General features: G+C 42.2%; 1 protein-coding gene across 7 annotated transcripts in view; it reads right to left on the reverse strand.

The window, feature by feature from the left end:
- The window catches only part of Ctps2 (CTP synthase 2), a 166,185-nt gene extending 157,972 nt beyond the window's left edge, over window positions 1-8,213 (reverse strand). For 3 of the 7 annotated variants that reach the window (XM_060374328.1, XM_060374327.1, XM_060374326.1), the window contains exons 1-2: window positions 7,703-8,041; window positions 4,394-4,598 (exon numbers count right to left, since the gene is read on the reverse strand). In XM_060374328.1, the coding sequence (XP_060230311.1) occupies window positions 4,394-4,598; window positions 7,703-7,741 (244 nt within the window). In that variant the 5' untranslated portion in view covers window positions 7,742-8,041. Of the gene's footprint in view, window positions 1-4,393; window positions 4,599-7,702; window positions 8,044-8,106 lie in introns of those variants that run through there. The other 4 variants (XR_009588341.1, XM_060374325.1, XM_060374324.1 and 1 more) reach the window with 4 other exon arrangements.
- Between the last annotated feature and the right edge of the window lie 13,029 nt (window positions 8,214-21,242).

The following is a 21,242-nucleotide window of genomic DNA, read 5'->3' on the forward strand; positions in this document are numbered from 1 at the left end:
TCATATCCATTTATAATGTAATCTGATGCCCTCTTCTGGAGCACAGGTGTACATACTGATAGAGCACTCATACATAAAATAAACAAATAAATCTTTTTTTTTTTAAGATGCATGGAGGTCAGATAGGATACATGGGATTATTTCAATATTTTTGTATCTGTTGGGACTTGTTTTGTGACCAACTATATGGTCTAGTTTGGGACCAGACTGGTATATGTAGTTTCAGGCCATCCAGGGCTGCACAGTGAGACCATTCTTCAAACTGAGCTAGAGAAATGCCTCAGCAGATGCTCAGTACATGCTATTCTTCCAAAGGATCTGCACTCCATTTCCAGCACCCCCTGTCTATAACTATAGTTCCAGGGGATCTGACTCCTTTTTCTGGCTTCCTTGGGTACCGAGGACACATGTAGTACACATACATACATGCAGGCAAATGCTGACACATAGAATAAAAATAAATAAATCTTAAGGCCAGTAGTGGTAGCACGTTACTTTTAATATCAAATGCCTATGAGTTCAAGGCCAGCCTAATCTACATAACGACTTCTAGACCAAACAGGTCTACATAGTGTGGTGTATGTATGTGTGTATGTATGTATGTGTGTATATTTATTTATATCTATATATTATATATAGATATGTTTATATATAATATATAAAGAAATAAGTAAATATTTTTTAATGCATTATGTGAGCTGGGGCTATAGCTCAGTGGCAGGAACTTGCTTAGCAACCTTGAGGATCTAGGTTAGATCCCTACACTGGAAAAAAAAAGTATGTGTGTGTGTGAGATAGAGAGGGAAAATTTATTTTTTTAAATTTTTTAAAAATTTTATTTTTAAAATTGCAAATAGACACCTACCAATTTCTTTTTAGAAATTAACTTTTAGGCCTAGATTACCTTTAAAAAATAAAGCAGAAAAGCCGGGCACGGTGGCATATACCTTTAATCCCAGCACTTGGGAGACAGAGGCAGATAGATTTCTGTAAGATCAAGGCCAGCCTGGTCTACAGAGTGAGTTCCAGGACAGCCAAGGCCACAGGGCTACACACAGAGAAGCCCTGTCTCAAACAAACAAACAAACAAACAAACAAAACAAAACAAAGAAAAAAACATAACTGTAAGATTCAACTAACTTCAAAATTAAAATGAAAGTTCAAAAGCTCCTTGGGTGTGGTAGTACTATCCTGTGATTCCAGGTACTGGGAAGACTGGAGTGAAAGGTTTGCTTGAAGCCAGTAATTGGAAGCAAACAACTCATCTCCCAAAAGAGAGGGGGGTGGAGTAAAATTAATGCATGGTTTTCATGCTATAAAACAGGACAGAAGATACCCTAAGAGTTAAGGATAAAGAACAAGGGGCACAAAAGAAAATTCACTCTTTTCCTTTGTAATATTTTATTTACGATTATTGTGTGTGAGAGCATGATAAAGGAGGGAGGTGGTGTGTCAAGGCTCACATGTGGAAGTCACAGGAAAATTTTATGGGGCTGATTGTCTTCTTCTACCTCTTGGTGAGGTCTGAGGATCACTAAGGTCATTAGGCTTGTCCCTGGCAGCAAGCAACTTTACCCACTGAGTCAACTAGCCAGCCCCATAAAGGGGACTTTTGTCCTGTGATCTGTCAGGGATAGTCACACAATAGGTTCATTTTGATAAAATTCATCATCAAAGCCATACTCTTAAGATATATGTACTTTTCTGCTTGCATGAATAAAGGTTTGAGGCCTGTAAGATGGCTCAGCAAGAAGAGGTGCTTGCTGCTAAACCTGACAACATGAATTCAACCTGAGACCCACATGATAGAAAGAGAACTAACTGGGGGGCTAGAAAGATGGGTCAGAGGCTGCTCCTCCAAAGGTCCTGAGTTCAATTCCCAGCAACCACATGGTGGCTCACAACCATCTGCAATGAGATCTGGTGCCTACTTCTGGAGTACAAGCGTACACGCAGGCAGAACACTGTATACATAATAAATAAATCTTTAAACAGCCCCTACACTATTAATGATACTCTGCTATTCTTGCAGACAGGAGCCTAACATGACTGTTATCTGAGCCTAACATGACTGTCACCAGTCAGCAGCAGATGGAGACAGATGCTGGGACTTGCAGCCAAGCATCGGGCTGAGCTCCAGGGGCCCTGTGGGAATGTTGGGGGAAAGATGGAAGGACCTGAAGGGGACAGGAAACTCACAAGAAGACCAACAGAGACAACTAACCCAGTCACATGGGGGCTTTCAGAGACTGAGACATCAACTAACAACCATGCATGGTTTGGACCTAGGCCCCCTGCACATATGTGGCCGATGGGTGGCTTGGTCTTCATGTGAGTTTCCTGGTAAGTCGGGGGGGGGGGTGTTCTAACATGGACCCTATTGCCTGCTTTTGGATCACTTCTGTTTGGCAGGTCTGCCTTGCCTGGCCTCAGGGGACAAGGATATGCTTGGTCCTGATGTGACTTGATGTGCTTGGGGAAGAGTGATACAGGAGGAGGGGAGATCCCCTTTTCTGGGGGGAAAGGGAGAAGGGAAGGGGGAAGGAGGTCAAGAGGATGAAATGTGAGGAGAGGAGGGAGGGGACACCCTTGGGATGTAAACTAAATAAACTGAAATAAAAATTTAAAAAAGAAAAAAAAGAAATCTTAAAAAAAAAAAGACAGAGTACTGCCATAAGTTGTTCTTAAAATGCAAGTAAATAAAAAATAAAGCTAATGTCTTTTATTTTGGTGCATGTGATGTAAGCATGCGTTCCTGAGGATATGTGGAAGTATGAAAGCAAGTGTGCACGTTGTGCATGCCCATACATGTGGAGGACAGAGATGCCTTTTTCAATTGCTCTGAACCTGAATTTGTCTCCCAATGAAACTGAAAACCATCCATTCTGCTAGGCTAGTTAGCCAATGAGCTCCAGGGATCCATTTGTCATGAGTACTGGAGTTTCAGGTGCTCAACACCGCAGCTGGAGATACAAACACACTTCTGTATGGTTATATGGCATTATACAGAATGAGAGACATCCAGCCCCTTGTTGTTTTTTTTTTAATTTTTTTTTTTTTTTTGCTTTGTTTTGTTTTGGTTTTGTCCTTCTTCTTTTGATATAGGGTCTCATGTATCTCAGGCCTGCCTTGAAGTTGTAGTTGTTATGAGACATGGTCGCCTGTAGCCCAAACTGGCCTCTAACTGACTATATAGCTGACTAAAGCTGGCCTTGATTCCCTCCCTGAAGCCCCATTCCTCCAGTCTCATCTCTCAAATTCTGGGATTATAGGCATATGCTACCAAGCCTAGTATTAATGACTTTTTAAAATAACTAATATATGCCTGGCTGTGGTGACTCAAGCCTATAATCCCAGAATTCAGGAGGATGAGATGTGAGGATTAAGGATAATGTGAATCTGAGGCCAGAGCTACAGAGTGAGTTCTAGGTTAGCCTGGGCTACAATACGATCAAAAAAAAAAAACTGTCAGGGAGATGGCAGAGTGTGTAAAGCACTTGTTACATAATCCTGGGGATATAGTTCAGATCCTCAGCATCCATGTAAATGGTAGTTGGACACAGCATCATGCTTGTGATCCCAGCACTCCAGCACTCAGTACTCAGGAAACAGACTGGAGGTCCCTAGAAGCTGGCTAGCTAGACTAGCCAAATCAACAAGCTCTGGGTTCAAATGAGAGAGCCCACCTCAAAATGTAAGGTGGAAAATGAAGGAAAACACCTGAAATCAACTGCTTTCCTTCACATTCGTGCATGCTCTCTCTCACTCTCTCTCTCTCTCTCTTTCTCACACACACACACACACACACACACACACACACACTCATGCGTGCATTCCTCCAGACATACCTAAAATAAAGTCAATATTAATAACAGTTACTCCAGCAGTGGGAAATGTTAAGAGGAATATAGTACTTTTATGATAAAATAAAACAAGACACAGTCCATAGAAAATGGTACATTTCCAAAGACTTGACATGGACTGTCATCAGTGATATAAAAAATTGATCAATGGCCACAAGAACATTTACACATTTCTCAGGTCTGATCCAGCAAGTCTACTTCTGGAAGTCTAGCCTAGAGAAATTACCCAAAACAACAAGACAATGGATCAAAGAGCAAGAAATGGCTTCACAGCTAAGCATATTTGTTACTCTTGCAGAGGACCAGAGTTCAGGTCTCCAAAGTACCCATGTAAGATAGCTCACATCCACCTCTAAATCCATTCAGCTCCAAAGGACTTTTTTCCTCCAGCCTCTGTAGGCACCTGTAAACACACATGTAGAATATACAGACACACGTGCATATAAATAAAAGAAACCACTGTAAGTTATGTGAATTTAGTTTAGCAAATTAAAGTTTAGCACTTAAAAGGAAAAGATTTCTTTTCATACCATGTTCATAAGGTGAGAAAGTTCCAGCATCGATGTTAATATAGGGATCAATTTTGATGGCAGTAACTCGGAGTCCACATGACTTGAGAATGGTTCCAATGCTGCTGGCGATAACCCCTTTACCAATACCTGAGATGACCCCACCAGTGACCAGGATATACTTCATTGGCAAGGGCACAGGTGGCTGCCAATACCTAGACAAAATCTGAAAGACAACCAAATTAAGAACCAGAGTTAGAAAAAAAAAAAATGGGCAAGATATCCAATGCCTATAATCCCAGTATTCAGGAAGGCAGGAAGAGATTTCTGAGTTCAAACCCAGCCTGGGCTACATAATGAGTTCCAATCCAGACTGTACTACAGATTAAGTAAGACCTTGTATCAAAACAACAACATAAAGTTAGCTATTATGGCAGCACACTCCCTTAGTTCCAGCACTCAAGAGGCAAAGACAGGTAGATCTCCGTAAATTCACTGACATCCTGATCTACATAACATGTTCCAGGCAGGTGGAGGCTACAAATTGAGACACCACCTCAACCAAGAAAGGAAAAGAAACACATACACCCAGCAGACACACAGTCAAAAGGCCAAGGCAGGACTTCCAGGAGTTTGAGGTTAACATGAACTGCATAGAGAGTACCAAGTCAGGGCTACATAGCAAGACTCTGTCTCAAACAAAACCAAAAAGTACATAAGTAAATGAGAGTCCAAGGCAGGCATAGTAGATGACACCTAACCTATAATCCCAGCACATAAGAGACTGAAGTGGGAGGACCACTGAGAGGCCCTCTAGGCCAACTTTAGCTACAGTGTGTCATTTTTTAAAATCCTAAGAAAAAAAAATTAAAGAGTCACAGAATAGGCACACACCATTGATCCCAACATTCATGGAGGCAGAGGCAGGTGGATCTCTGTGAGTTTGAGGCCAGCCTGGTCTACAGAGAGTCCAGGACAGACAAGACTACACAGAGAATCCCTGTCTCAAAAAACCAGGTCACAGAGTAGAAACATTCTCTTAAGTCAGCAGAAAACATTATCAAACTGTAATTCCAGAAGTCCATGGAATTTTTTGCTGTCTAAATACTCAAAACTTTAGAACAAGTTTTTTAGGTTTTGATTTTTCTTTGAGAAAGGGCTTCATTATCTATCCTAAACTATCCTGGAACTCAAGGATCCTCCTATATCAGTCTCCTGAGTGCTGGAATTACAGATGCACACCACCACACCCAGTTTGGTGTTAAGGTGGGGTGGGTGTACTTGCTTGTCAAGAAAAGTTACTACACATTTCACTTAGCAGATTATATATTTTCATTATTTCTTTTCAGTACTAAGGTTTGAATGCAAGGCCTCACCCATGCTAGGCAAGCATTCTGCCACTGAGCTACAGTCCCAGCTGCATTCAGCTTTTTTTTTTTTTTTTTTTTTTTTACATGAGTTCTAGAGATTGAAATCAGGTCCCCAAGGCTCACAAGCACCTTTAACTAACTTGAGCCATCTCACTAGGCCCACATCTGGTTGTTTTTGTTTTTGTTTTTTGTTTTTTGTTTATGTCAGGACTTATGCAGTGCTGGGGACTGAACTCAGGGCTTCCTAGCCAAGTACTCTACCTACTGAGTTCCATGCCCATCGTAATCCTTTCTACCCTTTCTAAGCAAATAAATCTGTGAAAAAAGTTGTTTTTTTTTTTTCAAGACAGGGTTTCTCTGTATAGCCCGTGAAAAAAAAGTTTTAAAACTATAGGAAGAACATCCACATTTGCCCACACATACATACATTACACGCACACGCGCACACACCCCCCACACACATGCACAAATAAATGTAATAAAAATTTAAAACAAAGTAAAATGAACAAAAAGATGTCGTTGACAACAAATATATCTGTTCCTTTTTTGGAAGCCTAGGCTGGCCTTGACCTCAAAATGTAACCATGGATGACCACCATCCCTGGTTTGATAGTGCTGGGATCAAACCCAGGATTTCTTGCATACTACAGACAAATACCTTACTGCTTCAGCTACATCCCCATGCCTTAACAGTGCTGTTGCTGCTGCTGCTGCTGCTGTTGCTACTACTACTACTGTTAGATTTTTGAGATGAGAGAATCTCACTCTGTAGTCCATGCTACAAAGTGAAAGTCCTCCAGACTCCTGAGTGGGAGAGCTGGGAGTCACCTCCCAGAGATCTTACAGTATTTTTTTTATCCCAAGGAGTCCAAAATTGTAATCATTTGCTGATTGCGCTGGTGCAGGCCTGTAATCCAAGTACTTGGGTTGGGGAGGTTGGAAGATAAGTGTGAGGCCAACTTGAACTACAAAAGGCTCTATTTTAAAGAACAAAAAAAAGAGAAATGTTGTAATGGATGCAACAATTTACTTGTGAGCTATAAATCAACAGCATTGTACTAAGCCTTGGGAAAGAACAGATTAAAGCACCTCTCTCGTTCCAACTTGTCACACATAACCAGTGGTTCTATTCTACTGTGCAGACAGGCCTACAGCAACAGAAACACCAAGAAACAACTTTCTAATGATGTTCATTAAAAAAGTAATGTAAATCAGACACAAAAGAGTACTTACTGGATAAGCCCATTTTATGACATTTTTGACAAGCAAAACTAAGCCAAAACGATGATCATCATTAAAAGAGTGCAAAGGGGCTGGGTAGGGAAATAGACTGACTAAAAAAAGGGCACCAAGGACCCTTGTGGGTTGATGGAAATGGAAAATTTCTTGAGCATAAAGTATGTATCAATTGTTTTCGAAAACGTCATCTGCCTCCTCCAGGCGGTAGAGCTTAGCTTAGCGTGCTGAGGCCAGCTAAAAGGATTGTTGTTTAACCTGTAAGCTGGTTCAAAACGCGAACTCAAAAACCGAATCCCCGCCAGCCTAGTCCACTCCACCTCCTGGTTTCACTTCCGCCAACGCCATCTCGGGGTTCCACAAAGCAGGGACAAGTAGGGTTTGGGGTGCGGAATCCTGCGCGGAGGCACACCCCAGGGAAGCGCCGATTTGAACCCCAGGTCACCGGCTATCCTCGCCGGCTACCGCCAGAGGACAGGCTCCGAAGGCACTGGGTATCCTCCCCACCTCCCCAGTCCTCAAGGCCCGTTCCATCGCCCAGGTTTTCGAACACTATGTGGGAGAAGCGAATGGCTGTGGGCCGGGCGCGCGCACCATCGGCAAGGGGACAAAAGTGCCCAGACCCCAAGTGTGCTCCGGGCAGGGCAGAAATGGCCCCAGGACACATGGAAGTCTGGGCACCGAGGCCCGAGGGGTTTGGGGAAAGGCCCAGGAGGGGAGTTACCTGTGCACTGGCGACAGGGTGCCCTGGAGGGTGGTTCATGCAGCTCCACCCAGCGGCCAGCCTGGCTTGGCGCTCACCTGTCCTGAGGGGGCAGGAACCGCATCTAGGGTTCTCTAGTCACCTCTCTGTCATGCCTGCCCCGGGGATTGACGAGCCCTCCTCATCCACCTTCCCCTCACTGTCCTGCTGCCGGTCCAGCTGACTCACGCTGGTTGTGAAACTGGGAGTGTTGCCGCTGTACGTTCCAGTGATAGTACAAAACAAGCGCCTAAAAAGTGTTTCCTAAGGCACAGGCAGCTCCCATCACCCTCCGCACTGTACGCCCTTGGCCCCAGGCCACAGCTTAGGCCTGCCCCTCCCTCTCTCCCTCCTTCCTTCCCTCCCTCCCTCCTTCCTGTAGTTACCTAGCTTCAGCCAAGCCTCTGAATGCTCCTGATCAGCTCAGAACCCTGGCAAGCAGAGGCCTTTGCTCTCATTCTCCCGCCAACTTCACGAACCACAAATGTTTGCCTGTCTCCTACACTGCAGCCCAGGGGCCTTTCACAGCAAAAAGTGGGAAAGGAAAAAAAAACAAAGCACAATTCCAGCCTAGAAGCAGACCACCCATCTACATGTCCATTGGTAAATGAACTTCCTTAGCACAAAGTTAGGAAGAGAGATGTTAATAAAATGTACCTAATAATAAAAAAATAAAAATAAAAGTTAGGAAGAAAGGAGCACAGGAAAGTAAGAGATAAGGCTTCCAAAGAGACTTTGAGGGAGTGTATAAAGGGTAAGTGTGGCAAAGGACACCTGAGGTTGTTCAGGCAAAAGGAAGGAGACAGAAACAACCAAAAAAGACATGAATTTGAAGTTTTAGAGAAGCCGTGAAATTTGTTTCTTTGGTTGTGTTTGTTGTTCCTTTTGGATTTTGATGGTTGGGGTGTTTTGTGGGGTGGTTGTTTGGTTGGTTGGTATGGTTTGGTTTTGGGTTTTGAAACAGGCTGAGGCTGAAGCTGGAGATATAGCTCATTTGATAGAGTGTTTGCCCAGCAAACACAAGATCACAGATTATCTTAAACCACAGCATCAACCTGCCACGGTGGTACATATCTATAATTGCAGCAATGGAAGGTAGAAACAAGAGGATCAGAAGTTCAAGATCCTCCTTGGATACTAATCCCCACTCTCTCCGTCGTAACCCAAATTACCTACCTCAGATTCCATCCACTACCCAATCGGTTATCCAATACCAAGTGTCAGTCCTAAAATGATATGCATACAGGTAGCATTATATGGATAGGGCAGGCTGTTTTTTATATATTAATAAATACATATATATAAATATATATGAACATATTTAGAAATATATTTGTGTGTGTGTTTGTGAAAAGAAAACAGGCCATGAATTTGCTACATAGTGAGATTTTTGTCTAAAAATGAATAAAAATAAATAAGGTCAAGACAAGTTGGCTCATTAGATAAAAGTACTAGCAGCACAAACCTGGCAATCTAAGTTTGACAATCAAAACCCATTAAAAAGGTGGAAGGAGAGGGATGAAGAGATGGCTCAATGATTAAGAGCACTATCTGCTCTTCCAAAAGACCCGGGTTCAATTCCTAGCACCCACATGGCAGCTCACAACTGTCTGTAACGCTAATTCCAAGGGACCTGACACCTTCACACTAATGCACATAAAATAAATTTTTTTAAAAAAAGCAGCCTTACCAGGCCACAGAGGAAGACAATGCAGCCAGTCCTGATGAGACCTGATAGGTCAGGGTCAGAGGGAAGGGGAGGAAGACCTCCCCTATCAGTGGACATGGAGAGGGGTAAGGGAGAAGATGAGGGAGAGTGGGTGGGATTGGGAGGGAAAAAAGGAGGGGGGCTACAGCTGGGATACAAAGTAAATAAACTGTAATTAATAAAAAAAATAAATATTTTTTAAAAGATGGAAGGAGAGAACCAACTCCACAAAAGTTGTCCTCTGACCTCCATACACAGGCCAAGGTGCTCATAGCAAAACCTGACAACCTGAATTCAATCTCCAGAACCCACATGGTAGAAGGAAAGAACACACTTCCAAAAGTTGTCCTCATGGGCTGGAGAGAAGGCTCAGAGGTTAAGAGGACAATCCGCTCTTCCAGAGGTCCTGAGTTCAATTCCCAGCAACCACATGTGGCTTTAAAACATTTATAATGAGATGTGGTGCCCTCTTCTGACAGGCAGGCAGAACACTGTATATATAATAAATAAATCTTAAAAAAAAAGCAAAAGGTGTCCTCTGATCTATATTTACACACACCCCTTGGCAAACTCTTTCCCACAAAGATGCACACACACCATACTAAATGTAAAAAAAAAAAAATTAGAAAGGCATCCCTTGAAGGAATCAAGTCTAGAACAGCGTGGCCTTTGTGTTATGTTAGATGTGGGGAGTGTCAAGGCAGAAAGATAGTGCAGTTAGAAGTGTTCATTGAGACCAAGGAACATTACAGAATGTAAGAGAGTGTTCCTAATGCTGACAAGAAGGTAGACGCTGACAGCTTAGTAAAGGACAAAGAATTACAAAAGAAAGTGCAGTTTCTTCTTAAGGAGGATGAAAAGACAGCCTTACCAAAAACAGCAAGGAGAGGGAATTAAGGAGTCAGTTTCCAGGAAAAGAAACAGAGGTATCACTCCACCTAGCATCCTTCTAAGAGCTGCAGATATCCACGGGAAAAAATAAAGCAGCATTACTGACAATAAAACAAATAAATTTTTTTTAATTGGATCACAGCTGGGCACAGTGGCACACACATTTATTCACAGCACTTGGGAGGCAGAGGCAGTTGGATCTCTGAGTTCAAAGCCAGCCTGGTCTTCAAAGTGAGTTCCAGGACAGCCAAGGCTACACAGAGAAGCCCTGTCTCAGAAAAAAAAATAATAAATGGATCACATCTCAGTACTTCATTTCCTGTTCACAACTAGGGAAAAAAATCAGGATTCCACGATTTGGTTTGGTTTGATTTGGGTTAAGATAAGGTGCTGTGTATGGAGAATGGCCTTCAACTCCTCATCCTCGTGCCTCAGCTTCCCCAGTGCTAGGATTACACTCACATACCACCTCTGGTGGTAGCTGGCTGATTCTCCCTTTAGAATGAAGAACCTGAGACTCAACAATAGGAAATGTTAATCAAGGGTGCATTGATTAACAGGAGCTGTCCAGCATGGTGGCATATGCCTTTAATCCCAGCACTGGGAGTCAGAGGCAAGCTGCTCTCTGAGTTCAAAGCCAGCCTACTCTAGGCAGAGAGGTCCAAGACTACCAGGGTTACACAGAAAACTGCCCCACCCTCCAAAAATAAAAAATAAAAAAAAGAATTAGCACTGAGTGACAAAAACAGGACATCAACTTCTAACATCTTTTATCATAGTAGAAAATAGTGTCTCATCTAACTATTCTATTATGCTGTGAGGCCAAAACACAATATGAATATGAGGGGGCTATGGTAACTATATTATTAATCTCTAATTTTAAAATGGAAAAAAAAATTTGAGGAAACAAAGGTAGAAGAATCCTAAGTTAAAGATCAGTCTGGGCCACACAGTAAGTTCAAGGCAAGTCTAAGCTGTATAATGTAGGGAGGTCCTGTCCAAAAAGCTAAGGATTTGGTATGTGGCTTAGTGGAACAGGGCTTGCCTAGCTATGCCCAAGGCTTTTGGTTTTATTGTCAGCACCTTAAAAAAAGCAAAGTGTGTCTATTCATAACTACCCATCATTATGTTGACTGTAACAATTTTATAATTATATATATAATCAAATATAATCTTTAAAACCAAATTTCACACTTCGATTTTTGTTGCTGTTGTTTTGTTTTAAAGACAGTTTCTCTGTGTAGCCTTGGCTGTCTTGGACTCACTTTGTAGATCAGGCTGGTCTCAAACTCATAGAGATCCACCTGCCTCTGCCTCTGCCTCTGCCTCTGCCTCTGCCTCTGCCTCTGCCTCCCAGAGTACTGGGATTACAGGTGCTCGTATCCACACCCTGATCACACATTGATTATTTAATTACATTTCTTTATTTTGTGTAGGCCCACACAAATGTACTATGGCACACAAGTCAAAATGAGAGGACAACTTTCAGGGATCAGTCTCTCCCTTCACCTTGTGTGACCTGAGTGCAAGTCATCAGGCTTGGTGTCAGTCACCTTTACCTGATGAGCCTTCTCACCACTCCTCCAAACCCCTCGTGGGTTTTTTTTTTTGGGGGGGGAGTAATTTGTTTTGTTTTGTTTAATCTAGCTTTGTATCCGAGGCTGGAATCAAACCTGCTATCCTTCTGTCTCTGACTTCTGAGTGCTAGGATTACAGACATGCAGCCCTACATCTGCCCTATTCTTTTACTTTAAGAATTTTTTAGCACAGCTAGAAAGATGGTTAAGCAATTAAGAGCACTTCCTACCCTCCCCAAGGACTTGAGTTCAGTTCTCAGCACCACGTTACGGGCTCAAATCTGTCTGTAACTCCAGCTCCAGGGAGCATCTTTGAGTAGAGCCATGCACATGGACACACAAGCACACACTGATAAAACACACACAAACAAATAAAAATTAGTTTTTTTAAATGACTTTTCAAAGTTTAGTCCCCCAAAGACTCAAAACACACACAAACAAATACAAAATAAGTGTTTTAAAATCACTTTTCAAAGTTTAGTCCCCCAAAGACACAAAATGTCAGAGTTATTCACCTACTAAAGGATGGAATTAAAATCCCTATCTTCTTGGGCTCCTGAATCAAATTCCACACTCTTTCCAGTTGTGCTTAAAACAAATACTATTTCCTGAAAATTGTTAATAATTCCCGGTTCTCCCTGCCTTAAAGTCAAGAAACTAGCTGGGTGTGGTAGCTCAGACCTTTAATTCCAGCACGTGGCGCGCGCGGTGGACGGGGGGGGGGGGGGGGGGGGGGGGGGGGGGAGACAAGGAGATTTCTATGTTTGAAGCCAGCCTGCAGGACAGCCAGAGCTAGGGTCTTTGGAGGAGGGGAAAAGCCAAGGATATGACATCACCTAGCTTTTGAAGCTGAATCAATACTACAGTTTTAAAAACAGGTTATTTGCCGGGCAGAGGTGGCACTGGCCTTTAATCCCACTGAGGAGAAGGGGATTTGGGGGAGGGGGGTATGCAGAGGCAGATAGATCTCTGTTCCAGGCGGGCCTGGTCTACACAGTGAGCTCCAGGACAGCCAGTGCTGCTACACTGAGAAACTCACACTCGAATTTAAAAAATTAAAAAGTAATTAAAAAATGAATTTAAAAATGAATTAAAAATTAATTTAAAAATGAATTAAAAATTAATTTAAAATGAATTAAAAATTAATTTAAAAAATAATTTAAAAAATTAATTAAAAATTTTTTAAAAAACCTAACTAACCTAAGTAAATAAAAACAGGTTATTGCGCCAAAACTGAAACACCTCCCTTGTTACATTCGTGGCAAAACTGACAACCCAGAGTTATATTCCCAGAACTCCTGTGGTAAAATGAGAGAACGGATTCTCGAACGTTCACGTCTAACCTTAGAAAATGTGTCCTCCCGCCCAGAAATAAGCGTAATTTTTTAAAATGCTAGAATGCGATAAATTCGACCCTTAAAACGACAAATTTTGTTACATTTTTAAATAGTAAATAAAATACTTATACCATGGTTTTTCCTGTTGGCCGTCTGAGGGAGAGAAGCTCCAGCGGAGCCTCTCGCCGCTCTCACCAAAAGCCTGCCGCCGTTCTCTTTCCCTCACAAAATGACGGAGCAGGTCGTTGCCCGAAGCCGGAAATAACTTCGGACCACGTGCCGGAAGTGAGAAGGACCCGTCCTTCCTAACACGGATTGTTCTAGAAGGTCTACCCACTGAAAAAGATCTTCCTGGCTCTTTGTATATAAAATACAAATCATTTAAGAAGTTTTATTTCTTATTAGTGTACATGTGCTAACGTAGGGAGAGAAGCACATGTACCTGGAGGTCCGAAGACAACTTTGTGAAATGGATTCTTTCCTGCATTTCAGCGGGTTCTGGAGATTGAACTCAGAAAACGAAGCAACCAGGCATGCACAGCAAGACAGCAAGTGTCATTTTGCTTTGATTCAGCTTACCACTATATTTATTTATTTATTCATGTTGCATGTATGTATGTGTATATATATATATTAACATACACACATATATGTAAACATTTATTTATTTATTTATTTATTTATTTGTTTATTTATTTATTTATTTTAAGAGACTCTAGCCAGCCCAAGCATGGGAAACAAGGCTCTGGCAGGCATGCACAGCAAGTGCCTTTACTCGCTGAGCGAACATGTCTGTGTGTGTGTATCACCACATATATATGGAAGGGACTCCAGACAGACAGACCATGGCAAACATGGCTCTAACAGGTTTTGCCCTTCTCCTGCATTCTCTCTGCCTCACTAAAAACCTTTTCGATTGTATTCCTAAAGCTAGCCACCAAGGTATATTCCCTTATTTGGTCACTTCCTCCTCCTGAGGCTGACTACCAAGGTCCAGCTATCAAAGTATTGAAGTCCAGCAATCAAAATCTCTCCTTGGTTAACCTAGTTACCATGCTCAATGAAAATTAACACCTCATCCTAACGGTGGCTTTCCCCTTGTACCTTTGTAAACCGCCATTTGCCTAAGGGCCAGATCTCTCTCCTCTCTATCCAGAGGAAGTCGTTTTGTCCCCAGAAAAAATACCATTCTGCCTCTCCCTTGTTCACTTCCCCTTCTCCCACTTCCCCTATCTCCTGTCTTTGTCTACTATTGCCTGTTCTCTGTCCCTTTGTAGTAAATGAAATCTCCTTTTTGCTGAGAACTTGGTTTGGGGAGTCCTAAACTGATACCAATCCATCCATATATCTAATATTGTATTAAAATTGGGAGCCCTAGAAAATGGGTTTGGTGGTTGAAACTGCTTGCTAAACTGGGTATGACGGTGCAGGTTTAATCCCAGCACTCAAGGAGGTAGTGACAGGTGGATCACTATGAGATCTCTATAAGTTGGAGGTGAGCCTGGTCGAAAGAGTGAGTGCAAGAGAGCCAAGGCTACACAGAGAAACCCTGTCTCAAACAAATAAATAAATAAATGAATAGATAGATAGATAGATACATAGATACATAGATAAATAATGTACTAATAACTTTATTATATTATATTGTATATTATATTATAAATTATTACTTTATTATCTGAGCAAGTGAAGTGGCTCAGAGAGTAATGATGTTTGCCACCAACCCCCACCCTCTGACACACCCATATACACAAGGAAGTTTTTATTTAAAAGCCAGAGGACTGGAGTGGTGGCTCAGCAGTGAAGGGTGCTCACTGCTTTTTGCCAACACTCTCATATCAGGTGCCTCACAACTGCCTATAATTCCTGATCCAGGAGATCCCATGTGCTCTGACTTCTGAGAGTATCTGTGTGCATGTGGTTCACATAAACTCCAATAGGCACATATATACACATAAAAATAAGCAAGTAACTTTTTAAAGATTTAAAGCCATGTATACATAAACAAAAAGAATACATTCTTTGTTGTGTATATTAAGCAGGTGACTTTTAAGGTATTTGAATTATATTTCAATAAACCTAATAGGGGTTGTGAATAGTTTGGACTTGTCAATCTGAAATTCAGAATAAATAAAATGTAAATACAGGTTAGTAAGGAAAACTGGAGGACAGGGAATTCAGAATTATAATCAGTTCCTCTAATTCCAAAGATCACTGGGACTGTCAAAGTGGTACAGGAAGGAGGATTCATGAGCATCATACAGCCCAGATGGGTAGAACCTGGACTTTGGAACTATGTTTATCGACTCCTTGCCAATTTTGCTTGTTTAAAGTACTGTTATAGGGAAAAAAATAAGAACATAAAAAAGTAAATATAAGCCAGGCATAGTGGAGCACACCTTGAATTCCAACACTATGTAAGCAGAGACAGGCTTATCTCTGTGGGTTTAAGGTCAGCAAAATGAGGTCCAGGACAACCAGAGGTATATAGTGAGACCCTGTGTCAGAAAAAATACAAACAAAAAGTGTACTTAAACATAAAATCAGTCACATAGGGCACAGTGCTGCATGCTTGTAATCCCAGCACTCAGAGAGGCAGAGGCAGGGGAAGTTTGATTCCAGCCTGGTCTACTAAGCCAGTCCAGAACTGCCAAGGCCACACAGAGAAAACCTGTCAATAAATAAATAAATAAATAAATATGTCATCATCAACAATTACCAACCCAAAGACAGGTTATTTATATCCCCAATAATTTCCCCACTTCTGGAACTAGTCTTTTATTTGATTTCTATGTTTATGTGTGTGTTGTCTGCCTTTCTTGTACCACATACCTGCCTGGTACCTGTGGAAGCCAGAAGAGGGTTTAAGATCCCCTGAGACTGAAAGTTGAGATACTCATGAGCTATCCGGGGGATGCTGAGAATTTAATCTGAGTGAGCACCTAATGGTTTTGTGTTTGTGTGTTTCTTTGTTTCTTTTTTTAAAGATTTTATTTATTTATTTTATGTGTGAGTGCTCTATCTGCATGTATGCCAGTATAGATGGTTGTGAGCCACCATGTGGTTGCTGGGAATTGAACTCAGGACCTCTGGAAGAGCAGACAGTGCTCTTACCAGCTGAGCCATCTCTCCAGCCCCTGTTTCTTTGTTTCTTATATTGGTTTTTTGAGATAAGGTTTCTCAGTGTGATCGCCCTGGCTGTCCTGTAACTCCACTTGTAGACCAGGCTGGACTGGAACTCACAAAGATCCACCTGCCTCCTTAATGCTGTGAACAAAGGCAAGTGCCACCTCACCTGGTGATCTTAACTACTAAGCCATCTCGTACTAACCCCTCTGGGACTAACTTGAAGCAATTTCTGACCATGTTTCAGTTTTTTGTCTTCCAACATTGTAATCTGACTCTTTAAAATCAAAGAACTTGAAAACTATACTTACAGCCACATAATTATGTTATTACCACAATTATATTTTATTTTATTTTTTATTTTATTTTATTTTACTTTGAAACAGCGTTTCTATATATAGCTTTCACTTGACTCACTTTGTAGACCAGGCTGGCCTGGAACTCAGAGATCCGCCTGCCTCTACCTTCCTGAATGCTGGAATTAAAGGCCTGCACTACTGTGGTAGGCTAAAAATTATTGGTTTTAAAGAATGCTGTGTGGATCCACAGATGAATGGATAAACAAAATGTGATAACACATATCCCCACAATGGAATATTATAAAAAGAAGAGCAATTACAATATGCTATAACATGGATGACCTTTGAGGATATTATACTTAAAAAAGAATCCAATCTTGGTCAGGAGTGATTGCTTAGCAGTTAAGGGTACTGGCTGCTCTTCCAGAGGATTAGGGTTCAATGCCTAGCATGCACATGGCAGCTCACAACTGTCTGTAACTCGTTACAAAGGATCTGACACTGTCATAGAGACATACATGCAGTTTTTTGTTGTTGCTGTTATTGTTTTTGACAAAACAGCAATGCACATGAAATAAAAATTAAGAAAAAAAGGAGCCAATCTTGAGTTCGCTGGTGGTGGCACATACCTTTAATTCCAACACTCAGGAGACAAATGCGGGTAGATCTCTGTGAGTTCCATTGAGGCCAGCATGGTCCACTGTTGGTATAATGTTCTTTTGAATATATATGTAATGCCAGGTTCACGGTACCCTCAGAGTCCACCAGGAGACCACTCGATGCAATTGCAAGAGAGCTTTATTACGAGAGTGATCGAACTCGGGACCCAAGTCTCACTGATACAGCAGTAGAGAAGTGGGACCCTGAACTCTGAATGAACAGGATTTTTAAAGGTAAAGTCTGTGATGAGGGGGTTTCCATGACAGCAAGCAGGGGGGTACAAGCCTTGGTGTTACAGAATTGGGTAAAGTTTAGCAGGGCAGGTGACCCTTTCTGAGGCACACAATCACAATGGCTAAGGCATATAATCACAATGGCTATTTTCCTAAACCACATCTGAAACATTGGGGAGAATTTTCCCACCCGATTCTCAACCAATCCCCATTGATTATTGCCAGGGAGTTTGTCTCTATTTTCTATGAAGCATGTATTCTGTATTATTTTATTTCCTGAAGGCTGTTGCTAGGAGAGTTAACTTTGTTTTCTGCCAAGTGTACACTTTGTGATATTTCCTGGTACCTGAATTCAGCTCCCAGTTGAGATGGCTCTTTACTTAGGCTAACTATACCCAAGCTAACTTAAACTCTTCAGTATACACTTTACTCTTGTTCATTCAAATGCTGATTTCTCTCCCTCACTCTCTGGTATCAATCTTGACATTGCATTGTGATACTTATTCTAAGCATCACCTGTCTCAACTTTGTGTAAACATGACAAAATGAAGCAACTAGCCACAATGTTGAACAATAGAAGGAAAGAGAGGGGGGAGTCAGAGGAGAGAAAGGTAGGAGACAGAAGAGGAGAGAGAGGCAGAAGAGAGATGGAAGGAACAGAGGCAGGAGCAGAGGTCTTTGAACAACATGGAGAATGAACTGGACCTAAGGTTTCACTAAAAGCAAGGATACTGTGGGAAATCAAAAGGTTAGGAAACTATGAGGGCCTGGAGGTTTAGGATGGACTAACTAGTGCCCAGCATTGTGTTCTAGGTTAATTAAATGAATCCCAGTGTCCGTGTGGTATTTTCGGTATACAGTTGTTTACTATATGAATCACAGCTTACAACAGTCCACAAGGTGAGTTCTAGGACAGCCAGGTCTACACAGAAAAACCCTGCTTTGCAATACTTTTTAAAAAGGAGAAAGGGAAGCCACTCACAAAAGACAAATACTATGTGATCACACCAATTTCCCTTCCTCAGTGGACTGGGGTTTGAACCTAGGGCCTCAGTCCTTAGGCAAGAGATCTCCTACTCTAGCATTGGCAGCACCTCATCCTGAAAAAGACATATGTACAGTAGTCAGGCCCATAGAGATGAAGTAAAGTGATGTTTTCTAGAAGCTTAGAGGCAAAGAATGGAGTTAAATTAAGAATGTAACTTGTAAGGTGACAAGTTCTGGAGGCAGGTTGCAAAGGAATGGAATGTGCTTAATGCTACTGAATTGCTGACTTCAAAATGAATGCTGATAAGTTTTGTATATGACTACAATTTAAATAGAATCTCAAAATTCTTTTCTGTCATGAGCTCCCAAAGGTCCAAATTGCCATCTGTATACATGTCATGATTTTGTAAATGTGTTTGCTGAATTAATATCCAATTAGAATGCACATGATGGACTGTGGGCATGTACCTCGATTGGTAGAGTACATTTAGCATGGAGAAGGCACTGAGTTTGATTCCCAGTACATATAGCAAGGCACTGAGTTTGATTCCCAGAACCAGATAAGAAAGGCTTGGTGAATGGGGCACAGGATTCAAGACAAGACTAGACTAGTTACTAGAAACCCTATCTTTAAAAGGAAAAAGACCCCACAGTGTGTAACTTTGGATGTCCCATGTAGACCTGGCTGACCTCAAATTCACAGAGATCTCCCTGCCACACACAAGTGCTGGGATTAAAGGTTTGTGGCACATTTCCAGGATTTATCCTGCTGTCTTTATTTAGTTTGGGGTTTTTTGTTTCTTCAAGACAGGGTTTCTCTGTGTATCCTTGGCTGTCCTGGACTCACACTGTAGACCAGGCTAGCAAACTGCGGGAGATCTGCCTGCCTCTGCCTCCCTGAGTGCCCACATCACAGGTGTGGGCCACTGCACCCAGCTGAGACCCTGTCTTTAAAAGAAAGAAAGTGAGAGGGGGGTGGGGAGAAAAAGGTGGATATAGAGGGAGAGAGAGGAAGGGAAGAAAAAAGGAAGGAAGGAAGGAAGGAGAGAAGGGGGGGAAGAAAGGAAAGAAGGAAAGGTACCCAAGGGATTTCTTTTGTTTTTTAATTCTTTATTGTATTTTATTTAGTGTATAGGGGTGGGAGAAGAACACAATATATACTGTGGTGACGATGAGAGGACAAGTAAAAAAAAATAGGTTCTTTCATTTACCATGGGGTTCCCAGGTCAAGCAAAGTGGCAGTCACCTTTACCTATGAGCCAATGGAAAGCACTGGGGTATTATAAACTAAATTTCACGCATTTTTGTGTTTTGGGAAAAGGTCTCCTGTAGCTCTGGCTGGTGCTGAACTCAGGGTCGTCCTGCCTCACCTTCCTGAGTCCTGAGAGTACAGGCGTGCACCACCTTGCTCAGCTAAGGTTATTTTATAGGTGTCTGTATGTGCACGTTTGCCTGTGCTGGCCATGGGTTTTGCCACTCTACCATGGAGCTGCAGTCCCAGTTCTCTGAGCTACTGTGTGAAATAGTTTAAATTACATTTATTTTGTAGGTAGCCACCGAGAATGTGTGGTCAGAGCTAGACAACCCGTAAGAGTCAGTTCTCTCCCTCCAATACCTAGGAACCAGGATTCAAACTCAGGTTGTCACCTTGGTGGCAAGTACCTTTACCTGCTAAGCCTTTCACCCACCCACTGTAAACCATTTTAATCTACCAGTACCCCGCTCCAACTTATTCCTTGCAATTCCTTTTTTTTTTTTTTCTTGTTTCCTTTAGGTTTTTCCTTTGCTTTGGTTTGTTTTGGGCTTGAGTATTTCAAGAGGTGGTTTCTCTCTGTAGCTTGGAGGTCCTGTACTTGCTAAGTAGAACAGGCTGGCTTTGAACTCACAGAGATCCTCCTGCCTCTGCCTCTGCCTCCCAGAGTGCTGGGGTTAGAGATGTGCTCCAGCAGGCCTGGCTAGGTTTTTGTTGCTGTTTGATTTTTTTTTTAATTACAGTTTATTCATTCTGCATCCCCCCATAAGCCCCTCCCTCCTCCCCTCCCAATCCCACCCTCCCTCCTCCCTCTGCTTGCATGCCACTCCCCAAGTCCACTGATAGGGGAGGTTCTCCTCTCCTATCTGATCTTAGTCCATCAGTTCACATCAAAAGTGGCTGCATTGTCCTCTACTATGGCCTGGTAAGGTTGCTCCCCCCCAGGGGGAGGTGACCAAAGAGCAGGCCAATCAGATTATGTCAGAGGCAGTCCCTCTTCACATTACTATATAACCCAATTGGACTCTGAACTGCCCTGGGCTACATCTGTGCAGGGGTTCTGGGTTATCTCTATGAATAGTCCTTGGTTGGAGTGTGGGTCTCTGAAAAGACCCCTATATTCAAATTTTCTTGTTCTGTTGCTCTCCTTGTGGAGACCCTGTCCTCTCCAGCTCTTACTATTTCCCAGTTCTTACCTAAAATTCCATTCACTCTGCCCAACAGTTGACCATCAGGCTCAGCATCTGCTTTGATAGTCTGTAGGGGAGAGGCTTTCAGAGACCCTCTGTGGTAGGTTCCTAGGTTGTTTCCTGTTTTCTTCTTCTTCTGATGTCCATCCTCTTTGCCTTTCCGGATGAGGATTGGACATTTTAGTTAGGGTCCTCTCTCTTGCTTAGTTTCTTTAGATGCACAGGTTTTAGTGGGTTTGTCCTATGTTGTATGTCTATATGA

Source organism: Meriones unguiculatus, chromosome X (genome assembly GCF_030254825.1).
Source record: "Meriones unguiculatus strain TT.TT164.6M chromosome X, Bangor_MerUng_6.1, whole genome shotgun sequence".
NCBI classification, from domain to species: Eukaryota; Metazoa; Chordata; class Mammalia; order Rodentia; family Muridae; genus Meriones; species Meriones unguiculatus.